The sequence below is a fragment of the Phoca vitulina genome, unplaced genomic scaffold (genome assembly GCF_004348235.1).
Source record: "Phoca vitulina isolate PV1807 unplaced genomic scaffold, GSC_HSeal_1.0 scaffold2, whole genome shotgun sequence".
NCBI classification, from domain to species: domain Eukaryota; kingdom Metazoa; phylum Chordata; class Mammalia; order Carnivora; family Phocidae; genus Phoca; species Phoca vitulina.
This window is the reverse complement of record NW_022589705.1, coordinates 52,112,411-52,133,860: the sequence shown is the minus strand read 5'-3', so window position 1 is coordinate 52,133,860 and position 21,450 is coordinate 52,112,411. Positions and strand designations below refer to the sequence as shown.

Here is a 21,450-nt window from a genome sequence, read left to right as displayed (position 1 = left end):
CAAAAATGGGACCAAAATTTTAGAATGTGGGCTTAATGGACCACCCCATCTTTTAAAAACCTGTTTTCTAAGATATTCCAAATTAAGAGCACAGAAGTAAGGCATCCCTGGAGGTAAGCTAATAATAATTTCCCTTGTGCTTTAGAGGGCTACTAAATCTGGGTATCTCAAGTCACTCAAATGGATCACTAATAAATATTTATTACACACCTAGACCAAGTGATTGTGCTGGGCGCATGAGATCCAACCATGCCCTTGCTGGGTTTGTTGTAGGGGGCAGAGCTAAGATAGATAAACAAAGAACTCCCACATAAGGTAGAAAGATGTAGACAAGTAGAGCAGAAGTTCTACTCAACGGTATTGACTGAGCACACCTAAAATGTATTGACTGTGGGGAAAGGGAAAAATGAAGGAGCCACATTCCCTTTCCTCAGGTGGCGCGTACACCAGTGGGGGAAGTTTGCACAAGGAGAAATTAAAATTCCAGGGAGGAGCAGTGTGGTTAAGGTAGACTTTTCTTTAGAAGGATGAGTGTGTAAATTCTGTGAGAGCAGTGTCCTCAGGACTTAGCACAGAGCCTGCACATCCCAAGCAGGCTCCAATACTTATGGAGTATAAGTGCATGAGAACAAGGGGCCCCTTCTCCTTTTGAGTAGCCCAAACACAGGCATGGAAAGGCCTGGTCATTGGCTTGTCTTTTCCTGGTGATGGAACGTTATTTACCAAGGGGAGAATACAATAGAGATGCATTCTTTTTGATGAAATGACCTGTGTGTTGCAGTTTGTCTGCATCCTGATGAGCCAGATGAGATTTGATCATTTAGAGCTGAGAGCCCTTTGCTATCCCAACAGGACAAACAGAAATACCATCTAGTGTGTCAGTTTACCTCCTCGAATACATTCTCTGCCTCATGGACACTCAAACTTCCTCTCAAGACCAACCCTCTGGATGGTTTGTCCCAAGCTGTTACTCCCCCTCCACCTCTGAACAGTTCTGCAAGGTTACCTGTCTCTCTGCAAATCGAACTTTTTTTCCTTCCCTGCTTGTTAAGGTAGATAGATGTTCAGTCCCTTCGTGAGATGAGATTTGGTTCCCATATAATGGCATTTTCCATAATAACTGCTGATATCATTGAGGTAAAGAGAACTGCTTTTCCTAACCACGCATAAAAGAATTTGGCTTTTTATATTTCTGCCTCTCTTAGAAAGCCTCATCTCCCCACTGTGAGTACGACGGACTCCAAGGTATTGAAATCTGTACCCTAATTGGGAATTCATTGAACATGATTTCAATGAATGAACTTTTTTAGCCATTTTATATAAAATGAGAAAATGAGAAAATCTGCTCCTCCTTTCGAGCTACAATACAGTTGCTCCTGAACAGTAGTTCAGAATGCACTCATTTCTGAGAGACTCTATTCAAAATGTAAATCTTGGGACCTTTCAGGGACGTTTAATCAGCTTTCCAACTGAGGATCTTTTAATGTGAACATCGAAGTTCAGAATTACTGAAATTGACCTTTTTATTTTCTTTTCCATTTTTCTCTCATCTTGCAATAAAGTAGAACACCCAGATTAGTGTTATTTCCCTGAAAGTCATTTTTATGATTTGGTCTGTGTTAGCGAGAATGAAATATTAATCTGCTCAAGTTTGCTTAGTAATTACATTAGACATGTCACTTTTTCCATCATTTCTTAAGTTTCATTTCTCATTGCTTTCTTCCTCTAGAGTTCACCAGTGGGTTTCCAAATAATTGGTGAAGGAGCAAAACCAGTTTCATAATCCCTTAAAGTTACATGGAGTGTTTACATGTACCTTTCCCCAGGGACACATTACAGATGAGATGGTCACATCAGGACTTGTGAAATCATTCTACTTTTTATTTTAATTTTTCTGATTATTGTACAGTCACATATAGTCCACCCTCTAAATCACACGCATTCTACTAAAATCAGCCCGAGGGAGCAGGTTGCCCAGAGGACAAGGAGGATCCAATCATGATTTTTTGCAGCGACTTTCTCAGGATCACACAAGATCCTACTTTAAGCTTGGGACTAGACTCTTTTTTTTTTTTTTTTTGGCCCCTTAGGTCCACTAAATCATGCTACCCTTTAATTCTGTTTTAACTCAGTCCCCCAACATAGGAACCACAATCACAACAATAGGACAACCCCGCAGGCATTTCTCATCAGAGAACCTGATGTCACCTTCTGATTGGAAGCTCCATCCTAAATGGATTGGCTCTTCAGCCCTTCTCCTGTTTAGTCTGGAGGGACTATTTGGATTGTTCACTTTAATAGTTTTCAGATGTACATTGGCTCCATTTTAGTTCAAACTATATTGCTAGAGATGAGAGAGAGAGAAAGAGACAAAAATAAAGTTCTGTCAACATTTCTATAAAAAGGAAAATGAACATCCTTAAGCCCAGATTGGGTTGTGTTCCCTCAGAGAGCCCCCTGGAGTGCTTACTCTACCAGGCACTGTGTTAGGACCTGGAGGCACAGAAGGTGTTCTTTCTCAAAGGGCCCACAGTCTAATATGAGAAAAAGACAAAATTACAGTTCAGTGTGCTGGGTCCTAGATTAGAGGTATACTCCGTACACCTGGTCAGTACTGAGAAAAGAGAAAAGGAGTCTTTGCCAGTGGTGCAGGTAACCAGGAAAGGCTTTTGATAGAATGACAACAAAGCTGAGTCCTAAAGGACAAGTAGGAGGTTGGCCAAGCAAAGTGCCGGAAGGACAGAGACCTTCCAGGAAGAGGGAACAGTGTGGGGAGAGGGGTGAACCAGGACCATGGTAAAGCAAGTATTCCCTTAGGCCCATGGGGTGGGGCCAGAAGAGAGAGAGAAGAGATTTTTTTTAAAACAAATGAGTGGGAACACCTGGGTGGCTCGTCGGTTGGGTGTCTGCCTTCAGCTCGGGTCATGATCTCAGGGTCCTGGGATCAAGGCTTGCCTTGGGCTCCTTGCTCATCAGGGAGCCTGCTTCTCCCTCTGCCTGCTTCCCCCTCTGCCTGCCGCTCCCCCTGTTTGTGCTCTCTCTCTATCTCTGACAAATAAGTAAATAAAATCTTTTTTAAAAAAAATGAGCATAGAGAGGAAAATAGAGGCTGTCAAGGTTGTATGCCATGTGATGGAATTTGTGCTATTCCCCATGCTCTCTGTGGGGCTCTTAGAAGATTTCTGACAGGGCAGTGAGTTCTGAACACATTGGATTTATCTCAGATTCGCCAGCATCTCATTCTTTCCTACCCCAGGGCCGTTGCACATGCTAATCCCACTGCCTAAAGAGCTCTTTCCCCTTCTTCTCCTGGTTCTCTCCTTAGTATCTCTCAGATGTCAGCTCTTAAGAGAGACCTTCACTAACCACCCTTTCTAAAGTGTTTCCTAGTTATTTCATTTCATTTATACTGTTTATAATTTTTAAAATAATTTATGTGTTCAGCTATCTCTAATCCTAGACTGTAAATTCCCTGAATGTGGGAGCTGTATCTTGAACCCCTAGCACAATGCCTGGCTCATGGTAGGTGCTCAATAAATATTTGTTGAATAAATGAATGAGCCTTCAGATTTGCTTGTTAGTGAGACAGCTCTGGCTGTAGAGTAGACAGTAGACTATGGAGAAGCCAGGACTGACAATAGAGAACATAGTTAGGAGGCTGCCCCATCAGACTGGTAAGAATTGGGAAGAGCCTGAGCCACAGACTTGGGGAGGGAAGGCAGGGGAGGGGGAATGGAGATGAACTTGGAGTTAAGAAATAGTAAAAAATGGAATCAGTGAGGATTAGTTGGATGTGGGTTTTTGTAAGAAGCAGGAGTTAGGGATGGCACCAAAACATAGAAAACAAGATGGTGGTGGATGGTTCTCTGAAGTAGGGAATTCCAAAGCATCAGAACAGGCTTGGGGAGGAGAAGAACATTGGACACGTTGGCACTGGACATGTTGGGTCTGAGGATACCCATGGCTATCTGGGTAGAAATATCCAATAAACATTTTGAGAGAGCTCTTGGCAAAAGACAGAGATTTGAGAGTCATTGGCCTGTAGAGTCATCCATCCACTCATTCAACAAGTATTCTCTTACTAACTGCTTTGTCCCAGGCATTAAATACAGTGGTGAATGAAACAAACATTATTCTAGTTTTCATAAATATCAGAGTCAAGACTGGTAACTGATATCGTGGAAGCAGAGGAAGTAACTAGGAAATTTGTGCTATTGAGCGCAAACCCGGGAGAAACCACATCTAAGAGGTGGAGAGAAGAGAAGGGGCAATCCAGAGGTGATATTGGGATGAATGCTCGCAGGTGTTTCCCCCTCCCGAGTCCTTGCGCCACACTAAACTTAGTTTTCAAGATACAGTGCTTGCTTTTTTGGTGGCGCGAGTGAAGTGCATGTGTTCACATTCACTCTGTACAGAAATTCTTGTGAAGTTGTCCTTAAAGTAAGGAATTTCAAAGGTTGGAACTGAAGCAAGTATCAGCCCGCAAGCAAGAGCCACAGACGGCGATGAACAAGAGCGGGACATCAACCCCGAGTTTCCCATTCAACCCTGCGTTTCCTCTCGCTAGATGTGTTTAAGTCAAACTTCATGTATGTTGTGGTTGGATTTCATTTGTTATAGTCTGTGGGATTAATGTGATGTCAACATCACAATAGGAAGAGATGTTATAGTCCGTTTTACCAAGACCACTTTAGAGAATTTTTATTTATTTGCTTATTTTTATTTCTCAGCTCTCTTTATCCAAGAGACAACACCTCAGGCGCTTACCAAATTAAAGTCAACCAAAGACCTGGGTGGGGGCTGTTTCAAGAGGTGAAATTTCTTAAGCACATCTTCAAATGAAAGTTTGCCATTTTACTTTTAAAAAGCAATTTATAGGGGCGCCTGGGTGGCTCAGTCGGTTAAGCGTCTGCCTTTGGCTCAGGTCATGATCCCAGGGTCCTGGGATCGAGTTCTGCATCCAGCTCCTTGCTCAGTGGGGAGCCTGCTTCTCCCTCCGCCTGCTGCCCCCCACCCCCGTTCGTGCGCTCTCTCACTCTCTCTCTGACAAATAAATAAAATCTTTTTTAAAAAGCAATTTATAGTTACTGCATGTTCTAAAAATTAGAGCTGTTTTATCTAAAATATCATAGATTGTGTTTGATATAAAAATTAACTGAAAAAATATTTTAAATTCAACAAAAAAATCTTTCTTAATTCTAATGCAACCAGAAAAAGAATAATTTGTCGGTACCTTTATAATTCTCCCAAACATAGTGATTTGTTGCATGTGTTTGTGTGCGTGACATTTAATGAATCTCTTGGTGGGTAAACTATACCATAGGTAAATTTGCCTCCCCTTGGTAGTGGGCAAAATCTATTTTTTGTCAATAACATAAATCTCACTTGCGGGCTGTTTGTTATATATTCATATTGACCTGTTTTCTTATGTTGCATTTCTTAAAAGTATGTTTCTTATTTCAAAGGACAGTTATTTTAAAAATCCCTTCGGCGAGCTTCTCCTTTGGCCCTGATTTTAAAGGAGGTGATTATGCTAACCCTAAAGACACATCTCAACTAGATTTTATATATCTGAGACTCAGAATCAGAAAACTTGAGAAGCAGAGAAGGAAACAACATATCCTAAATTATGTATTCCTTGCTATTTATAAGTTTTATGTTCCTGAATGTACCATAAAAATAAACAAGCAAATGATAAGAGATTGTAATAGCAGATATCTTAAAGGAATTAATTATATCCAGCAAAAATAAAGCAGATGCAAAATTCAAAGATTGTCGTGTCGAACCATTGGTTTATTGTCTTTTCTCAAAAAAAAAAAAAAAAGAGAGAGAAAAGACTCAACCCACCCACTCACAAAAAAACCCTCTTGTTCTCAAAACAAATCTAAATTTTTATTTGTGCTCAAAAGAATTTGTTTTCATGTTTCGAGGGTTGAGGCTTGCCTTTACTGGTTTGGCTTTTTCAAGATTTCACCCTGTGGTGCCTCTAAAAATGAAGAGAACATCTTTAAATCTTGTTTGATCTGAATGGATGGATAGCTAATCCTGATCAGATGTTTCTTTAGAGAATAATGTTGAAAAACTGTTCTGGAATTTAGGTGCCCTGGCTGATTCCTAGGTAGGCTGTTTTCAGCCCAGCTGTTAAGGTCTCAGAGGTCAGCCAAGGTAACCATTTATTTTAAATCTTCTTTTGTTTCAGATTTCCTGTTGAGTTTTTTTTTTTTTTAAACCATTTCAGAAATCACCCAGTTGTGTCAGAGCTTTCCATAGCCCCCAGATTCAAACCAGAAAACCAGCTATGTAACGAAATGACTGTCCCCACCCACGTCAACTCTAATAGAGCAGAGTAGGAAATTAGACATTGCCCTTTTTAATCACAATGAAACTAATATTTAGAATTCTGTTGTCAGATGTCTTCTGTTTATGACGCTGTTTCTTTTTTGTTTTTGTTTCCCCAGGACATTTGGGCTTCCAAGACAGTTTTGTCACATCAGGTGTTTTTAGTGTGACTGAGCTCGTAAGAGTGTCACAGAGTAAGTATAATTTTGCTTTGATTTGGTACAGATTTGCCTTGGGTTTGTGCTGTCTGCCTCGGCCTCCAAGAGACATAAATAGCTTTCAGAATCCCTTTTCCATTTACCCATTGGAAGAATTTCGCCACGCAGTTTATTTGACAGCCAAGAATTTAAATCAGAAAAAATTAAATATCATTTTAATGTGAGACACAGGGAAAGAACTGAAATCCTGACTGTCTCACATATTCCCTACTTTATAGTGTGAACCTGGTTGAAAAAATTTCTGAGGCTTCCCTGATTTCTAAGAAATTCTGCATTTTAAAAGAATTTGTTTGTGACCTTTAAAGAATGCTAATGCCCTCAGCCTGAGTGACACAGTACGGCATGATCATTACCGGCTTGTCAATAATCACCAACAACAATGAATTAAGAATACCTGTCACCACCCTGTTGCATTGATCAAAGGGGTCATTGATTGTATTTTTGCTATGACATAATCCAGGCAGTCCAAGGAGAAGGTATAGGATTCTCCCCTCCTCTCCCTCAGTCTCTCTGTCTCTCTGTTTCTCTCTGTCACACACACACACACACACACACACTTTTACTCTTGCCTTCCCTCAAAAACATCTTTTTTTTTTTTTTTTATTTAAATGCATACCTACAATGAGTATAGTGTTGTGGGTGCCAACAACAAGAGGAAAACATAAGTAGAAAATATTAAAATTTTACTTTTTATTCTCCTCCTACTTCAAAAGACTACATTGTTAACATTGGTATCAAGCTGCATCAAATCCTTTGTGGAATGAGGTGGAGTAAAAATAAATATTTTCATTTCAAGTTCATACCCCCCATTCACTGCATTACAGTATTGCAAGATTGACTGAGTATACCAGTCCATCTCTGACAAGATGTCGGGTCAAGCAAGCCAAGCCATCCCAATCTCACAGGCTCAGATTCTATTCTTATTTCTTAAAGCTGGAAGACTATTAAGAATCCAGAAAGTGGGATATAAGATGGAAGCAGAGGATCTGGAGTCTGAGGGCTAGACAAAAAAATCTAATGACTGTTGAGCATTCACTATCTGCCAGACGCTATGCTATGTTTTCATGTATGTTGCATAAATTATCTTTGCAATAAACTTGTCAGATAAGTAATTACTCTAGTTTTTTACAAATGAGCTAAATTGTGGGTCTATTTAAGTCATTTACCCAAAGTCAAACAGTGGGTAAATAGTTAAAGCTAAGTCTGTCTAATGCTAGAAAGTGTCCTCTTACGTGGGCCCAAGGGGACTTGAAGAAATGTACAATGTGTGACGAGACAGGGCAAGTAGGGGGAAGTAACTATGAGTGTGGGAATTCTGGGAGCCGGGACCCTCGGTTGATGCTGGGGTGTTCTAGTGTTAGGGAGGCGGAACCATAAGGGATGAGGCATGAGGAGCAGGAGGGTGTGAGTTGGAATGGAGAAGTTGCTGCCATGTTATCAAATGTGCTTAAAGTACCAACCAGTGAAGAAGAGACGAGATGACCTTGTTCTGTCCCCAGGATATATGCTGCCTGCCCTCGCACAGCTAACTAGCCAGTCATTTACCATGGTCAAATAATGTATTTATAGATTAAAAAAATTTTTTTTCACTTTTTAAGACTTTTAAAAAGGATCGCTATCCCACATTTTTCTTGTCATTTTAATAGTAGTAATATGATATAGATGATATATATATGTATGTGTATATATATATATATACACACACACACACACACACATATATATGTCATAATGGCATTACAGGGAAATACGTCATTGAGCCCTTACTAAACATAGCCTTCAAGAGTGAAAAGAAAATCCTTTTAGCTCTAATATTGGAGCACCAGACCGTTTTATTCTACCCTGGCTGCTGTAATGCTTATATTTTGTCTTTATTACCGTCGGTGTCCCAAGGCCTGGGTGTTGTAGAGAAGGCCCATGCTGCTCAGGACCATCCCCAGAATCATGTCCCTCTTCCACTTTCCGTATGTCCCTTTAAGATCTTATATCCCAAGGCCTATCAGTTCCAAGCTAGATTAGACCTCCATTCAGTCTACATAGCATGGTTGCCAAGCGAATTCTAAACCTGCCTTCAAGACTGCCAGAGGGTATGGGCAGACCACAGATTGAATTTGCAGAGGGACCTGGTTTTGTTTCCTGTCCCCATTTCGGGGGTTATGTTGCTGATGTCTGGCATCGTGAGCGTCCTTCGGCTCTTGAATGCTTTTCGATTCTGCACACTGCTGTGTAATCGCTGTAGGACTCACTCACACATGGCCTCGTGCTGACTAAAACTGTTTGGCAAGAGTGGGACTGGGCTGTGTCAGCTAAATCATGGCTTCAAGCCAAACTGCTGGCCAGAGCCCCCCTCCCTCTTGCAGATCTTTAATCCAGGTTTGTCGGGGTACATGTCACAAGAGAACCTCGGCTGCTGGGGTAAGGATCCAGCCCCCAGCTCAGGTCTCCTCATCCACACACCTTTCCAAAAGACTGAACACTCAAGCCGCAGGAGGAGTCAAAATCCTTAACCATTTCTTGCAGCCCTGCCCCCTTCCCCGAGTTGGAAGAGCTCTATGTCCATGTTAGAGGTGCAGTGGACACTTTTTACAAATGAGTGGGGCTGGGGGGTGCATTCTGCAACCTTGAAGTAGAAATAAGCTAACTGGCACATAAGTTGATTAAATGCATAATGTTAGCTCTGTTAGGAGCACAATACTAATATGAAAAATGACAGTAGCTAGCATTTATCAAGCATATACTATGTATCAGGCACTGTGCTAGGCACTTTGTAAACATAATCTCATTCAGTCCTTCCACGGTTGCTGTTATTGTCCCTTTTTATAGATGAAGGAGACTGTGATGCTCAAAGAGGTTAAGAAACTTGCTCTTTTTACTTTGCTGTGCTCAGCTAGCTGACTGCAGACATTTTTGTCATGACCTCTCCTATAACTGCATTACAGAGCTAAACAGAATCCAAAGATTATGTGCTTTAATTAAAAATCATTTCTTATTAGAGTTGATAAACTTTTAGATTATTAATCTGTGCATTAAAAAAAGGTTAAAGCTATTTTCATATAAACCAAAACAACTAAAATACTTAATTAAATGTTTTCCCCCTGGATTTGTCTTCAGTTATGATTTTTTTAATGAATAGGCTTTATTTTTTTTAAAGCAATTTTAGGTTCTCAGTTTTAGGCTAACAAAAAGTACAGGATTTTACTGTTACGCCCCCCCAATACAGTTTCCTCTATTTATTAACCTCTTTTGTTAATGTGGTACATTTGTTACAAGAAGTTTACATTAGGGTTCATCCTTTGCTTTGTAGGTTCTGTGTGTTGACAAATGTATCCATTATTGCAGTGCCTTACAGAACAGTCTCACTTCCTGAAAAATCACCTGCACTGCAGCCAGTCATCTGCCTACTCCCCCGAATTATTACTCATTCTATGAAGAGTTAGGCCTTTATCTGGATGTTTTTAATGGCCTCGGTGTCTTTGAATTTCTTCCACCCTGTTGCACATTTCTTCTTAACCCCCTCTTATTTATCTCAGCCCCACCCAGTTCCCCCAGTCACACTTATGACCACATGTATGGCCTGGAAATGTCAAACTAATGGTGGCCGTAGTTTGAACATTTTCCCTCTTCCTGAATCTTGAGCATGCAATTTGAAAATTTGCTAATATAAATATTTACTTTCCTCGGGTTTCCAGTTAGTTTCTGTTTTTTGCTTTCCTCTTTTTAAATTTAATAGAGGAGGGAGGTGCGATTTCAGCATTTCCTCATGAGGATTCACTGAAATCACTATGTGCTAAGTTTGTTGTTTATAATCGTGTTACTCCAGGGTGGCAATGGCAGAGAAACTCCAGAGAAAGCTGCTGGCTTAGCTTCACACGTTCAGAGGTGAGGGTCAGGCGGCAAGGTTGCTCGTCATTAAATTATACTGATCAGATGCATGGAGCTGTTAGAATCAGGGGCTCCTGCTGCAGTCTCACTAATTTCCCTCTCACCCTTGCCTCCTGCCTACCTACCTTTTCATTTTTTGCATTATCTAGAGTCCACGAAAGGCAAGAAAGGAGAGAGAGGTCTGTCTCTCTTCGCCACAAACAAAGTCCTGCAGCCTAAGAGTAGAGGTCTGTTGGCGCTCCTCCTACCTTTCCTACCCTGTGACGGGGCCATCTGAAAGTCGTTGTCTTTATTTATTACTTTGTTCCAGGAGAGGGTCGGGAAGGGGGAATACAGACCACTAGACACAGTGCCAGAGGGAAAGAGAGGTCTTCTCTGCTCCCGGGGAGGGGGTTTCCAAGTGCTAACAATGTGGTTCAGAATCACTAAAGTTGTGTTAGCATGATACTGTGAGGAAAAAGACAGGAACCATCTGTTGGAAGGGTTCTTACATGATGCTGCATTTTCAAACAAAGCCTCCAAGAAGCATTTTCAGATGGGTCTCTTTCCCATGAAGCCGCCGCAAAGAGAGAGCCCCCTCGACCGGCTGCTAAGTGACCCCGCTTCGATGGTCGTCTCCGTCAGTACCCACTCCTGTTTATTTTGCACCGGTGTTTTCCTCAAAGTGTGTGCTCTGAGGCTGCCAAATATCCTTCCTGGGATGAACCCAGAAAAATCCTCCCGAAAAATCCACTACTTCTGCCCATTTCCTTCTAAAGTGCTGACTGTTTTACTTGAAGTTGGTGGGGTGACTCTGAAACCTTAAATACTTCACTGGGAAAGAGGAAAACCGCAAATACACACACGGGCCATTGTGACTCTGGCCTGGCGGGTTCTAATTTTCTAGCAGTGGTTTGTACACCCGAGCGGGCTGCAAGGGTTAAGTAAACTTCGTGGCTAGGGATGACTTCATGGCCCTGGAATTTTGAAAAGCCAGGGTTCCCAGTACACTGTGGCCAGCCTTAGCGTCTTTGGGTGTAAAAACCACTCTCAGTTACCCAGACTGAATTTTTGGTTCCCGTTGCCCTGCTGCAGAATCTAGTAAATCCAGCAGCTGAACTGTCCTGGCTCTGCCACAAAGCCGGGCTGCTGGGTGGTTACAGGATTCCCGAGTTGTTTGTCATTGGGGGGGGGGGGGGGGTGAGTGGAGCCAGGCGTCTGCCTCAGCCTGGCATGAGGTGGCACCCTAGTGGCTGTTTTCTGCCTTAGACATGTGCACTCTTTCTATATTTTCACACCGGAATCATCATTAGGATCCAAATTGCAGTTCATTTTTCAACTTCTTTTTGAAGTCTCGAGGCCCTTTGTGCAACTCTGAGTGCCCGTATCCGTGCGCTTGGGTTCTCTGGCCAGCTAATGTAATAGGAACAACTGGCGGTATTCTAACCTGACACGCTGGAGCAAGGACAACAGACTTACCTCGGCTCCAAGGTACAACAAGAAAATGAAGCTCTTTGATAGGAACAAGCCCAAACTTGGAAATTACAAAATGTTCTCACAAAGACAGACTCACGAGGAAGTTTAGGTATAGGATGAGGGCTGCCCGACGTCCAGTCCGTTGGGGTGCCATTGAAAATAGTTGCAGGAATTTTAGATCTTGGTTAAAAGAGAGGAGATCTGAAACTTTCCTTTCTGAGCAAGTGGCCTGTTCCTGCTCCTCTGCGAAGTAACATGAGAGTTGTGGTCATTGCGTGGAAATTAATGGTAAAATTAATATTCTTAGGCAGGCCCTTCTTTCGAAAGAAGCCATTTGGGCTTGAGCATTAAAGGAAGAAACAAAAAGATTATAATAAAAAATAGACTGCAGCCCTCGCATGAACAGTGGCCGTGACCTTGCCTTTTGTTTGCCATTACACAATTCAATGGCAGTCCACTCAAACTATGCTCTCGATCAATATCCTATTAAAGCAGCACAAAAAGTCTCCATAAACTTAGTGGTTAGCTATGTTTATAAATGGAACTCGGCATAATTAGATGGTCAATAGCAGGCTCTACTAGTAATTTTAAAATGAACATCACACATTTTCTGTCTGTAGAAGTCAATGGCACCTCTTCCAGATTGAGGGTATGGTGTGCCGCAGACAAAAGAGTGGGAGGCCCTTCAAAAAAATCATAATGCCTATCTTTAAATTGCAGTTTTTAAAGAAAATCTGTTAAGTTATGGACTAGAAAGTACTGATTGGCCCTATAATTTTGTTCCATTTTGCCTGCCTAAGCCACCTTATTCTGAATATATCATGATATCGCAAATGTTTCCTAGTTTTAATCAGCCCCTCATAGAGAGATAAAATAATAAATATTGCCATACTCTTAGGAAGAAAAATATCAGTCTGGCTGGCTTAATTGAGTGGGTCTCCTCTGCTATAATTCAATAAATTTTCAAAATAAACCCTGAAATTGAATTAGTTCAGAAGGATGTTTTGTTGCACAGTTTTTTTTCTTGACATATTTGGGGTGACGATTTGGATGGGAAAGCCAGTGGCAAATGGAATGGGCTGGTGGTAATAGAAATTTTCACCAAACTACTCTTTCTTCTGAATCCCAGCTCACAGTATGGGCGGCCACGTGTGATTTTCCCCATTCTGTTCTCCTCGCCCCAAAGTGAGAGGTGTCCCCATCCTTACTTACAAATTGCAACGTACAGTGTGCCCTGTGTTCAGCATGGGTCCTGGCAGTGGCTTTATGACCAGCATGGCAACTGAAATGAAAACTCTGGTGACAAGAGGCTTACGACATCAGCAGATCCATTGGTCAACTCGATGCTTGAAAGTCCCGTTTTTTCTATTACACTCATTTTCTACAACCTTCCTGGTGAGGGTTGGTAGAGAGAGTTCTCATGGCAGCTTCTGGGGTCGGGTGGGGTGGGGCGGGGAGGAGGGCTTTTGTTTTCTGTTCTTAGCTGAAGCTCTTGCTAAATTGACCGGGCCATAAGCATTCTTATTTTAAAGATTGGACTCAAAGAGAAGCAAAACACATAACACCTTGATGTCCATACTAATTTGTTATTATGGTCTCTATTCATATATTCACCTATTTCTAATCTTTTCTAGCTAATTCGTGGGTTATGTTTCCTAAGGGTAATACATTCTATAAAATCCATATTTAAGATGGTATCATAGTCCAGGATATAGAATTGGGGATCCGGCTCTGCCACTTTCCAACGTACGATTTTGGGTAATACTGAACCCCTCCCAGCTATGTTCTTCTCATAGGTAACAATCCATTTGTTCGATCAACAAATATTTATTAAATACCAACTGTGTGCTGGGCCTGCATCAGAATGCTGGAAATAGTAACAGCTGTCAGGAGTGTTTTGAGGATTAAGTGAGAGAATGGTGCGTGTCTAGCATATAGTAAATGCTCAACAATGGTAACCACCATGCTCCTCATTGAACAAAGCCTCTGTCCCTCGTCTTTTACTCTGTGTTCAGAGCTGATCCTTGAGGTGGCCACACTATCAGCAAATTTATTAAGAATATGTGTGTATGTGTCTGTATGTACTCTGTGTGCATGTATAAATTAAGAAGGACTGATTTGAGATTCGAGTTCTAAAAGTCAATTTATTAGAAGGACCATTCTCGTGACCCCTTCAAAGTTAATAATTCTGATGGAATAAGAGCATGCCAATACTAGACCTAATTCATCTGCTTTAAGAAACCAGAAAATTCTGACTCCTCAACTTTTCAGCCAAAGCCTATATGTCTGCGTTATTCTGGAAATTTCTCTTCCAGGGTATCTAATGGATAGCAAGATGTTTTAAAAATTCTCAATCTAACACTGACATATTAACAACTTTTTAAGTGGCTAGCCACACCTTGATTATTTTTATCAGAGTTCTTTAAAGTAGTACTTAGTTTTATAGCATTTAAATTTTGCTTTCTTTTTTATTACGGACATAAAAATTCCCTGTGAGTAGCAGGGGCATGCTAGAGGTCATTACCAGCAATGTGATTTTTAGTAAACTTTTATTTATGTACTCATAAACCTCAATTTTTTTAAGAGCAGATATTCCTATCCAATGGATAACATTAGAAAACTAAAGGGTATTTTTGGGATTTCCAGAAGCCTGACAGAAATTCAGTATTACTCCCACAATAAGACCACAAATACTATTGAGATTTTGGCTGCTATATATCACCCTAGCTAACTCTTGCTGATTAGGAAGACTGCTATTGGTGACACAGTAGGCACTTCCAGGATGAGATCAGTATAGTCCACACTCAGCAAAGCCACACGTTAAGTGCAATACAGGAACTGAGTCAATGCAGTATGTGATTGATATGAGTATATATTAACACCCAGGATCTTTCAGTGAATGGAGAAGGAAAAAAAAATAAACAGTTCTTAGTGAAAATACTGAGACTTATTAGGACAAATCCAGACAGCTGGATTTGTAGGTTGTTGGGATGCGACTTTGCTGATACCGTTTGGTCTCCTAAGAGCTAATGGTCAGATAGTCCCAGTACACTCTTGGTGAAGGGGCTTCTGCTTAGAAGCCCTTCCTGGTTTATAGATCACTGTGGTAAAAAGACGTCTCAGGCCATCAACTCCATCCCCCTGTCAGGGAAGACTTAATCCCATGGCTGAGGCTGTATCAGGTACTAAACGGGTACCACATTTGACCTCAACCGAAAGCTAAGATGAGATGATACTCTAAAATGCAGAAAATCAATCTCAGTCCCCAAGGCAGAAGCCACTAATGCAGGAGATCAGTCAGCTTTGCCCGCCCCACCGCGGATGGCTCTGCTCGACCACGTATCAGGCCCTCCGTCCAGGGAAGTACAGGCTGACACTCCAGCTCCAAAGACCTGAAAACACAAGGAAGAAGGAAGACGACAGATAGACGTTTTCCCACGTCACGGATAGGTGACAGTTATTTTTCTCTATAAATCTTGTTGACTCCGTCCCTGTAGAAATTGATGATGAAGGAAAGGAAATGTGAGTTTCACCTCTGTTTCTTTGGGCTGGTATCTGGAGATACTCAGGTTCAAATCCTTGCTCTGTCACTTACCCGTGTGATCTTGAACATGTTACTTAACCTTACAGCTCAGTTTCCCATTTGTAAAGGAGAATAGACAAATACAGGTTCTGTGGGGATACTGCAAGGATGAAATGAGATAATTTGGGTAAAACACATAGCACATCAGCCTGACACATAATAAATGATCAATAAATAGCAGTTCTTAGCTGTTTTTCATTAACAAGCTCATGTAATTTTAACTCAATTCAGTAAACATTTGTTGCATGTGTAATATACGAAACATCTCATACTGTGTGCTGAGAATACAGAGATCAGTAGAAACTGTTCCTTCCTTTATAGAGTAGAGATCTAAGTTTCTTGAGATCCAAGACTGAGCTCTCTTCGTGTCAATAAAATGCCCGAATATACTTACTTCACAAACTGAATTCACAATTATTATCAAAGGTAAACCATCTTCAGGAGTCAGAGTGGGGAGGAAGAGGGTATCAGTGAACTGTTCTTATTTTAATAAAAAGAAAACATTTTTTCAGAAATAACAATTTCTGTGTTCACCTCCTCCTACCCTTTCTGGCACCACAAACTCACATATTTCTTAACTTGTGTCCACAAATGTGGATGTGTGAAAACGGTGCTTTGTCTGCATTAGCAGATGCCGTTGATGGGGTTAAAACATTGTGCTGGCTTTTGGCACCTAATACTACATTTCATAAAAAGCATTGCTTAAATCTCATAATAGCAGGGAAGTTCATTTCCACATAGAGGGAAATCCTCGTCTTGGTCCAGCGCCTTTCTTTTATGTTCCATTTTGGAAAACCATACCCCTAGCCTGCACTGGGTCAGACCTTTTAGAAAGGAAGGGTAGAGAAAGGAGATCAGCGCGCGGTTTACAGACCAGAAATCTGCTTGGCAAAGGAGTTGCTGAAGACTGTGGTGTAGAAGCTGCAGAGAAAGTACCTTTATGATTGATTTCCATTCAAGTCAGACTGACTGCAGTGTGGTCATTTTTCTAACCCATAACTGCTCACACTGCAGCAGGCTGCTATCTGCAGGGTGTCTGAATTATAGCAGTGTATGTCCGTGTTACCTCTTACACAAATTACTTACACTGGTTTCTTTTTCCATGCAAATTCATCAGTTTTACAGCCCCTCGTAGCCACAGTCAGGAAACTCTGGCCAACAGCACAAATTGATAAAATGAGTTAATTTTGCTATACTTATTTTTTTTCTTCCTAAAAGCCCTCTCTCATAGGCAGTGTTCAGGAAGCATATTACAGTAAAAGGAAGATAACAAAGGAGTTGAATTTTCTTGCCATAAATTACTTTCCAAGTTAATTCCCTTTAACGATGATTCCAGATTTGCTTGAGTTTTCGTAGCATTGTGCGTTTTACAACTGTGCCTTTGATAGAAAGAAGACCAAGTATTTTCCCATGTTCACTCCTTTTGTGCCAGTGACATGGACTTTCTTATGAGATCTTTGCCACCAGAATGCAAAGCAACACTAAATTGTGCTGGGCCCCTAGAACTGTGTGCTTGTTGTTGGATTTTTTTTTTTTTCTCCCCAAGCCTGAAAGTACAAGTTCCCAAAGTCTCAGTGAGTGCATTAGATTACATAATCTGGAGACAAATATACCTCTGTTATTTTTTCATAGTTATTTTATAAATTGAAAGTGAAGTAGTATAGTAAGTCCCAGGCATCTTTTTTGAAGGTTACCTATTGGCCATGTGGCCATATTCCTTAGTTGCCGTGGAAATTCGAGGAAGGGACAGGTATGATTGTTAATCTCTGAAGTGGAAGCCCCATGAGGGCAGGGGGCCTTATATATCTTGTCCACTGATGGATCTCGAGCATCTGGAGCAGCACCTGGCACATGAAAAGTGCTCCGTGAATATTTGCTGAATTCCACTGGATGTAGCCTCTCAGAGAATATGTGCCATTAGCAGTAGGTTGGCCACACTAGTCATTCAGTTAATGCTCCCTGCTGATTCCTGTTGAACAAGTTGTAAACTCAGTGCACTGTCATCTCCCAGGCAGAGTCGCTTGAAATTTTGGAAGGAATTTTTTTTTTCCATCACCCTCTCTTTCCAACAACACAAGCCCAAGCAGATTGTCTCTGGTGGATGGCAGAAGTTCAATAACCACAACCTTATCCAACTACTAATGTGTACAGAAGAGCAGGTCATTAAGAGGGTTGGCTACTAAAGTAACCCCTTTCTTCCAATAGCCCACATTACTATAATGATGCCTTAATAGCAAACCATTTATTAAGAAATGACACAAAGACTGCCTTCTACTCATGACAGGAAAGAAGGGAGTGGGGGGACAAATGGCTTAGAAATCATATCCAACGAGACAATTCCCCAAAGTTCATCCTTTGAGAAAAACTCCTCTGTAGAACAAAATCCACAAAACCTTCAGGTGTGACTCACTGCAGTCCTGCTTAAGAAAGGTGAGGCACCAGTCGTCCCTGCTCATGCATATTTATAGGTTTCTGAGTTTCACTTTGTATTGCAAAAGTTGGGGGATGGAGGGCAAACGGAGAGGGTGATTACTGATTCTTGTTAATTCAGAGCATATTTATTGATCATCAGCTGTTGTGTTGTATTGATCGTCATACAAAACTCTGCAGAGCTGTTTAGGAATACACAAAAGGTTGTCAGATCTGGAGGACTAAAGGTTACCTGGTATGACCCTCTGACTTTGTGGCCTCGGGGCGTTACTTCACCTCTTGGTACCTCAATCCCTCCCTGGTAGTGTGGTGAGGATTAAATGAGATGATGTGTTTAGAGGGCTTAGGCCAGCATCTGGCCCATAAATGATGCTTAATAAACGTTGGTCCATGTTATTGTGGTGGTGATGGCCTTGGCATTGGTGGTGAGTTTGCGTTTCTATCACAACTGTTACAGGAATTTTGAGGTCCAAAGAGTTTAAATGACTTCAGCTATACAGGGGGTTATTGGCAAGGCTGAAACCCTAGACGGTCACGCCCAGGCCCACACCAGCACTTTTTCTATGCCCTGGGATGTCTATCTTTACAGTCCTCAAAACGCGCTCAATCTAGTGGGGGAGAAAATGTCATGGGTGAGATAATTTAAGAACAATAGAGCCTAGGGTCAAGTACAAGTGGAACAAAATCAGGTTTCATAATATATGGAACAGACAGGAAGTGTTGTGGTTGGTCCAATCCTTCCTTAACATCCCCACCTTTGATTGGCAGTGGCTACATAATCTCTGTAACACATCAGGCAGGCTGTTAGTCTTTGGCTTCAGAAGGCCAGCATGACATCCTGGGCAGACGTTGTTCAAGTCATTTAACCCTTGACAACGTTTAGTTCCCTCGTTTGCCAAAAGGACATACTACCATTATTAGCTAAGAAGTGCCTTGGGTTATATACATCTTATTGATATTTTATATTTGTTGGGATAGTATGACCTGTTTGCTCGTGTATGCCCTTTCATAGTGCACAACCGGACGCAGATCTTTTGTACCTGTTTATGAAGGTGACAGATATCCACTGTGAAAATTCTGTTTTCTTTCCAGACAGCATGATTTAGGCCTCCCTTCCCTCTTAACTCCTGCATCAACCTACCAACTGATTTCCCCGCTGTAGTCGCCTTTGGTGCATTCTGTAGGCTGTTGCCCTATTAATGTTGCTCAGATTCAACAATGATCACTTCCCTACTCAGAAACCATCATGGATCCCACAGTTCACTAACTGTACTTCCTGCCTCCAAACTTATGTACATACTCTGTCATTTGCCTAGAAACCCTCCCTCTTTTTCTCTGCCTCTTTAAATCCTCCCATCCTTGAAGCCTTAGCTTCAGTAAGCCCAACTCCTCCTGGAATCAGACATTTTTCTCATCCCACAAGCCAATATGATTTCTCATTCCTTTGAACTTTTCTAACACATCCGTTGCATTCCTCCTATGAGATTGAACACATTCAGCATTGAATTAGATAGTCAAGTATTATTTTATCCTTCCACTCTAGTAAACCTTGTGAGACAGACACTGTATACCTTTTTATCATCTGAAGTTTAAGGCAAATATTGTTTACAGCAGGCAGGGTAAGAAAAGCAACAGGTTTTGGGGTGAGATACCCTTGACTTTTAATCCTGGGCCTCCCTCGTTCTTGCCTTTCTGCAGTCCATGGCAAGCCAGTTAACCTCATTTTGGGGTTGATTAGTTTTTCTCATTTAGGAGAGGGACTTTCCTAAAGAGATTGTTCTGAGGATGAAGTTAGGTATAAAAAATAAAATGCTCCATAGTTACTTGGGAAAACCTGCTGAAAGCCCATCTTCCTCAGATACCTCTCTAAGGCTCTTCCTGTTCTCCAGACAAGAGGCCCTGAGAATACCCGGCCCATTGTGGGGACACTTAACAGTGACCCCTCCCCACAGGCATGGGGCTTTCTCTTTAACTGTCATAGTATCACTGACTCCGATTCCATTCCGATCGGCTGACCTTCATATGATGCATACACACAGACAGTATTGGGGAGTGTTTCCTGACAAGACTTTTTGGAAGAATGCAGAGTTTGGGTCAGCACTTTATTAGGATTATTTAACCCAGGTTGTGAAACCCATTCTCATTTCAGAAATTTAATGATGTTACAAAATTGAAGACGCACATAAGCAGTTTGTCAAGCCCTGAAGTTATGCACTATAACTCCAGGAGACACTTTGAGAAAGTATCACAATTCCGCCAGCCCACCTGATAAGCGTTTTGCTAGTTACAAACCCCATGTGCTAAGTGCTTCACAGGAAGTAAATAGACAGACAAGCGAAGGAACATTTCTGTGGCTTGGTTATTTTTTTAATCTCTCTGAGAGGTGTGCAGACTGTATGTACACTGTATTTTCCTTTCTTCACCTCTTCTGGCTCCTTTGACATTTTAATAAGATAATCAAGGCAGAAGACATTTTTCCATGGTACAATGTGGTCAATAGAATGTGAGGTGTGGGTGCAGCTGGGCAGAGGGCCCCAGACTTCTCCTCTCAGTCCAGCCAGGCCGTTCACTCACGTCTGGCTTTATCTTTCCTTCCGAGGGTGGGAGTGAGGCTCGCGCACTTCTGCCGGTGCTTGGGAATGAAGCAGCTGCGCCATTCGGCTGAGGCCCGAACCTCATCCCAAAACTTAGAAAATCAAAATCTAGACCCTCGACACCAATCAGCCTCATCCCTCTTCTTTAATCAGAGGTGTGAATCTTTAAGCTCCAGGGAGGCACAAACGTTAATACGTACCTGTTATACGTCAGGCTGCTGAGAGGGATGAGGGGTGACATATGGAGTAATCTCCTCCCCACCCCCCAGCCTATTTCATCTATAAAATATGGAATAAAAAGGGAAACTATGCAAATAAACTTAGCCGAAAAAGCAAATTAGGGAATGACTAGCAAAATCATTCACTGGAACTCTGTTTACACTTTTTGTCAAGCTCAACCATTGGTTTTTGAACTAAAGGCCCTTCCTCCATTACAGCCTGTCATTAAGAGATAGGTTTGAATTTCAGAAAGTGTATGTGAATTTCAGAGCTTTCCATTTCTTAGCAGTGACTGTTTTTATATCATGACAGTTATGATTAAGGTTTAGCCATTGCTGGTAATTGAACAACTAAATGTTTAGATAATACGTATCCCTTCCAACCTTTCCTCTATTCCAGAGTCTTATTATGGTACTGCAATTCACCCAGTTGCCCAAGCAGTAATCTTAGGAATCATCCCATACTCTCCCTTTTCCATTATTATTGCACTCAAGAAATCAACACATTTTCCTGAGTCTGTCTCCTAAATCACTTACACTGGGCTCCTCCTTTTCATCCCTTGAGTTTAACCCATCCCCACCTTACCTTTTTTAAATGACTCCACTGGCCTCTATGGTTTTACTGATTATATTCTTCAATGGCCACCCCCTTGTCCCCCATACCTACCTTCATGACAGGATGATGTTTCTAGGTTATAAAGGCAAGTTTGGTGATTCTCATACTTTGCTGG

At 41.5% G+C, this 21,450-nt stretch overlaps 1 protein-coding gene across 5 annotated transcripts in view; it reads left to right on the top strand.

Moving 5' to 3' along the window:
- Nucleotides 1-21,450, top strand: part of NFIA (nuclear factor I A) — a 562,687-nt gene that overhangs the window by 431,149 nt on the left and 110,088 nt on the right. For all 5 annotated transcript variants that reach the window (XM_032427631.1, XM_032427635.1, XM_032427651.1 and 2 more), the window contains exon 4: nt 6,459-6,533. In XM_032427631.1, coding sequence (XP_032283522.1) covers nt 6,459-6,533 — 75 coding nt within the window. The remainder of the gene's footprint in view (nt 1-6,458; nt 6,534-21,450) is intronic.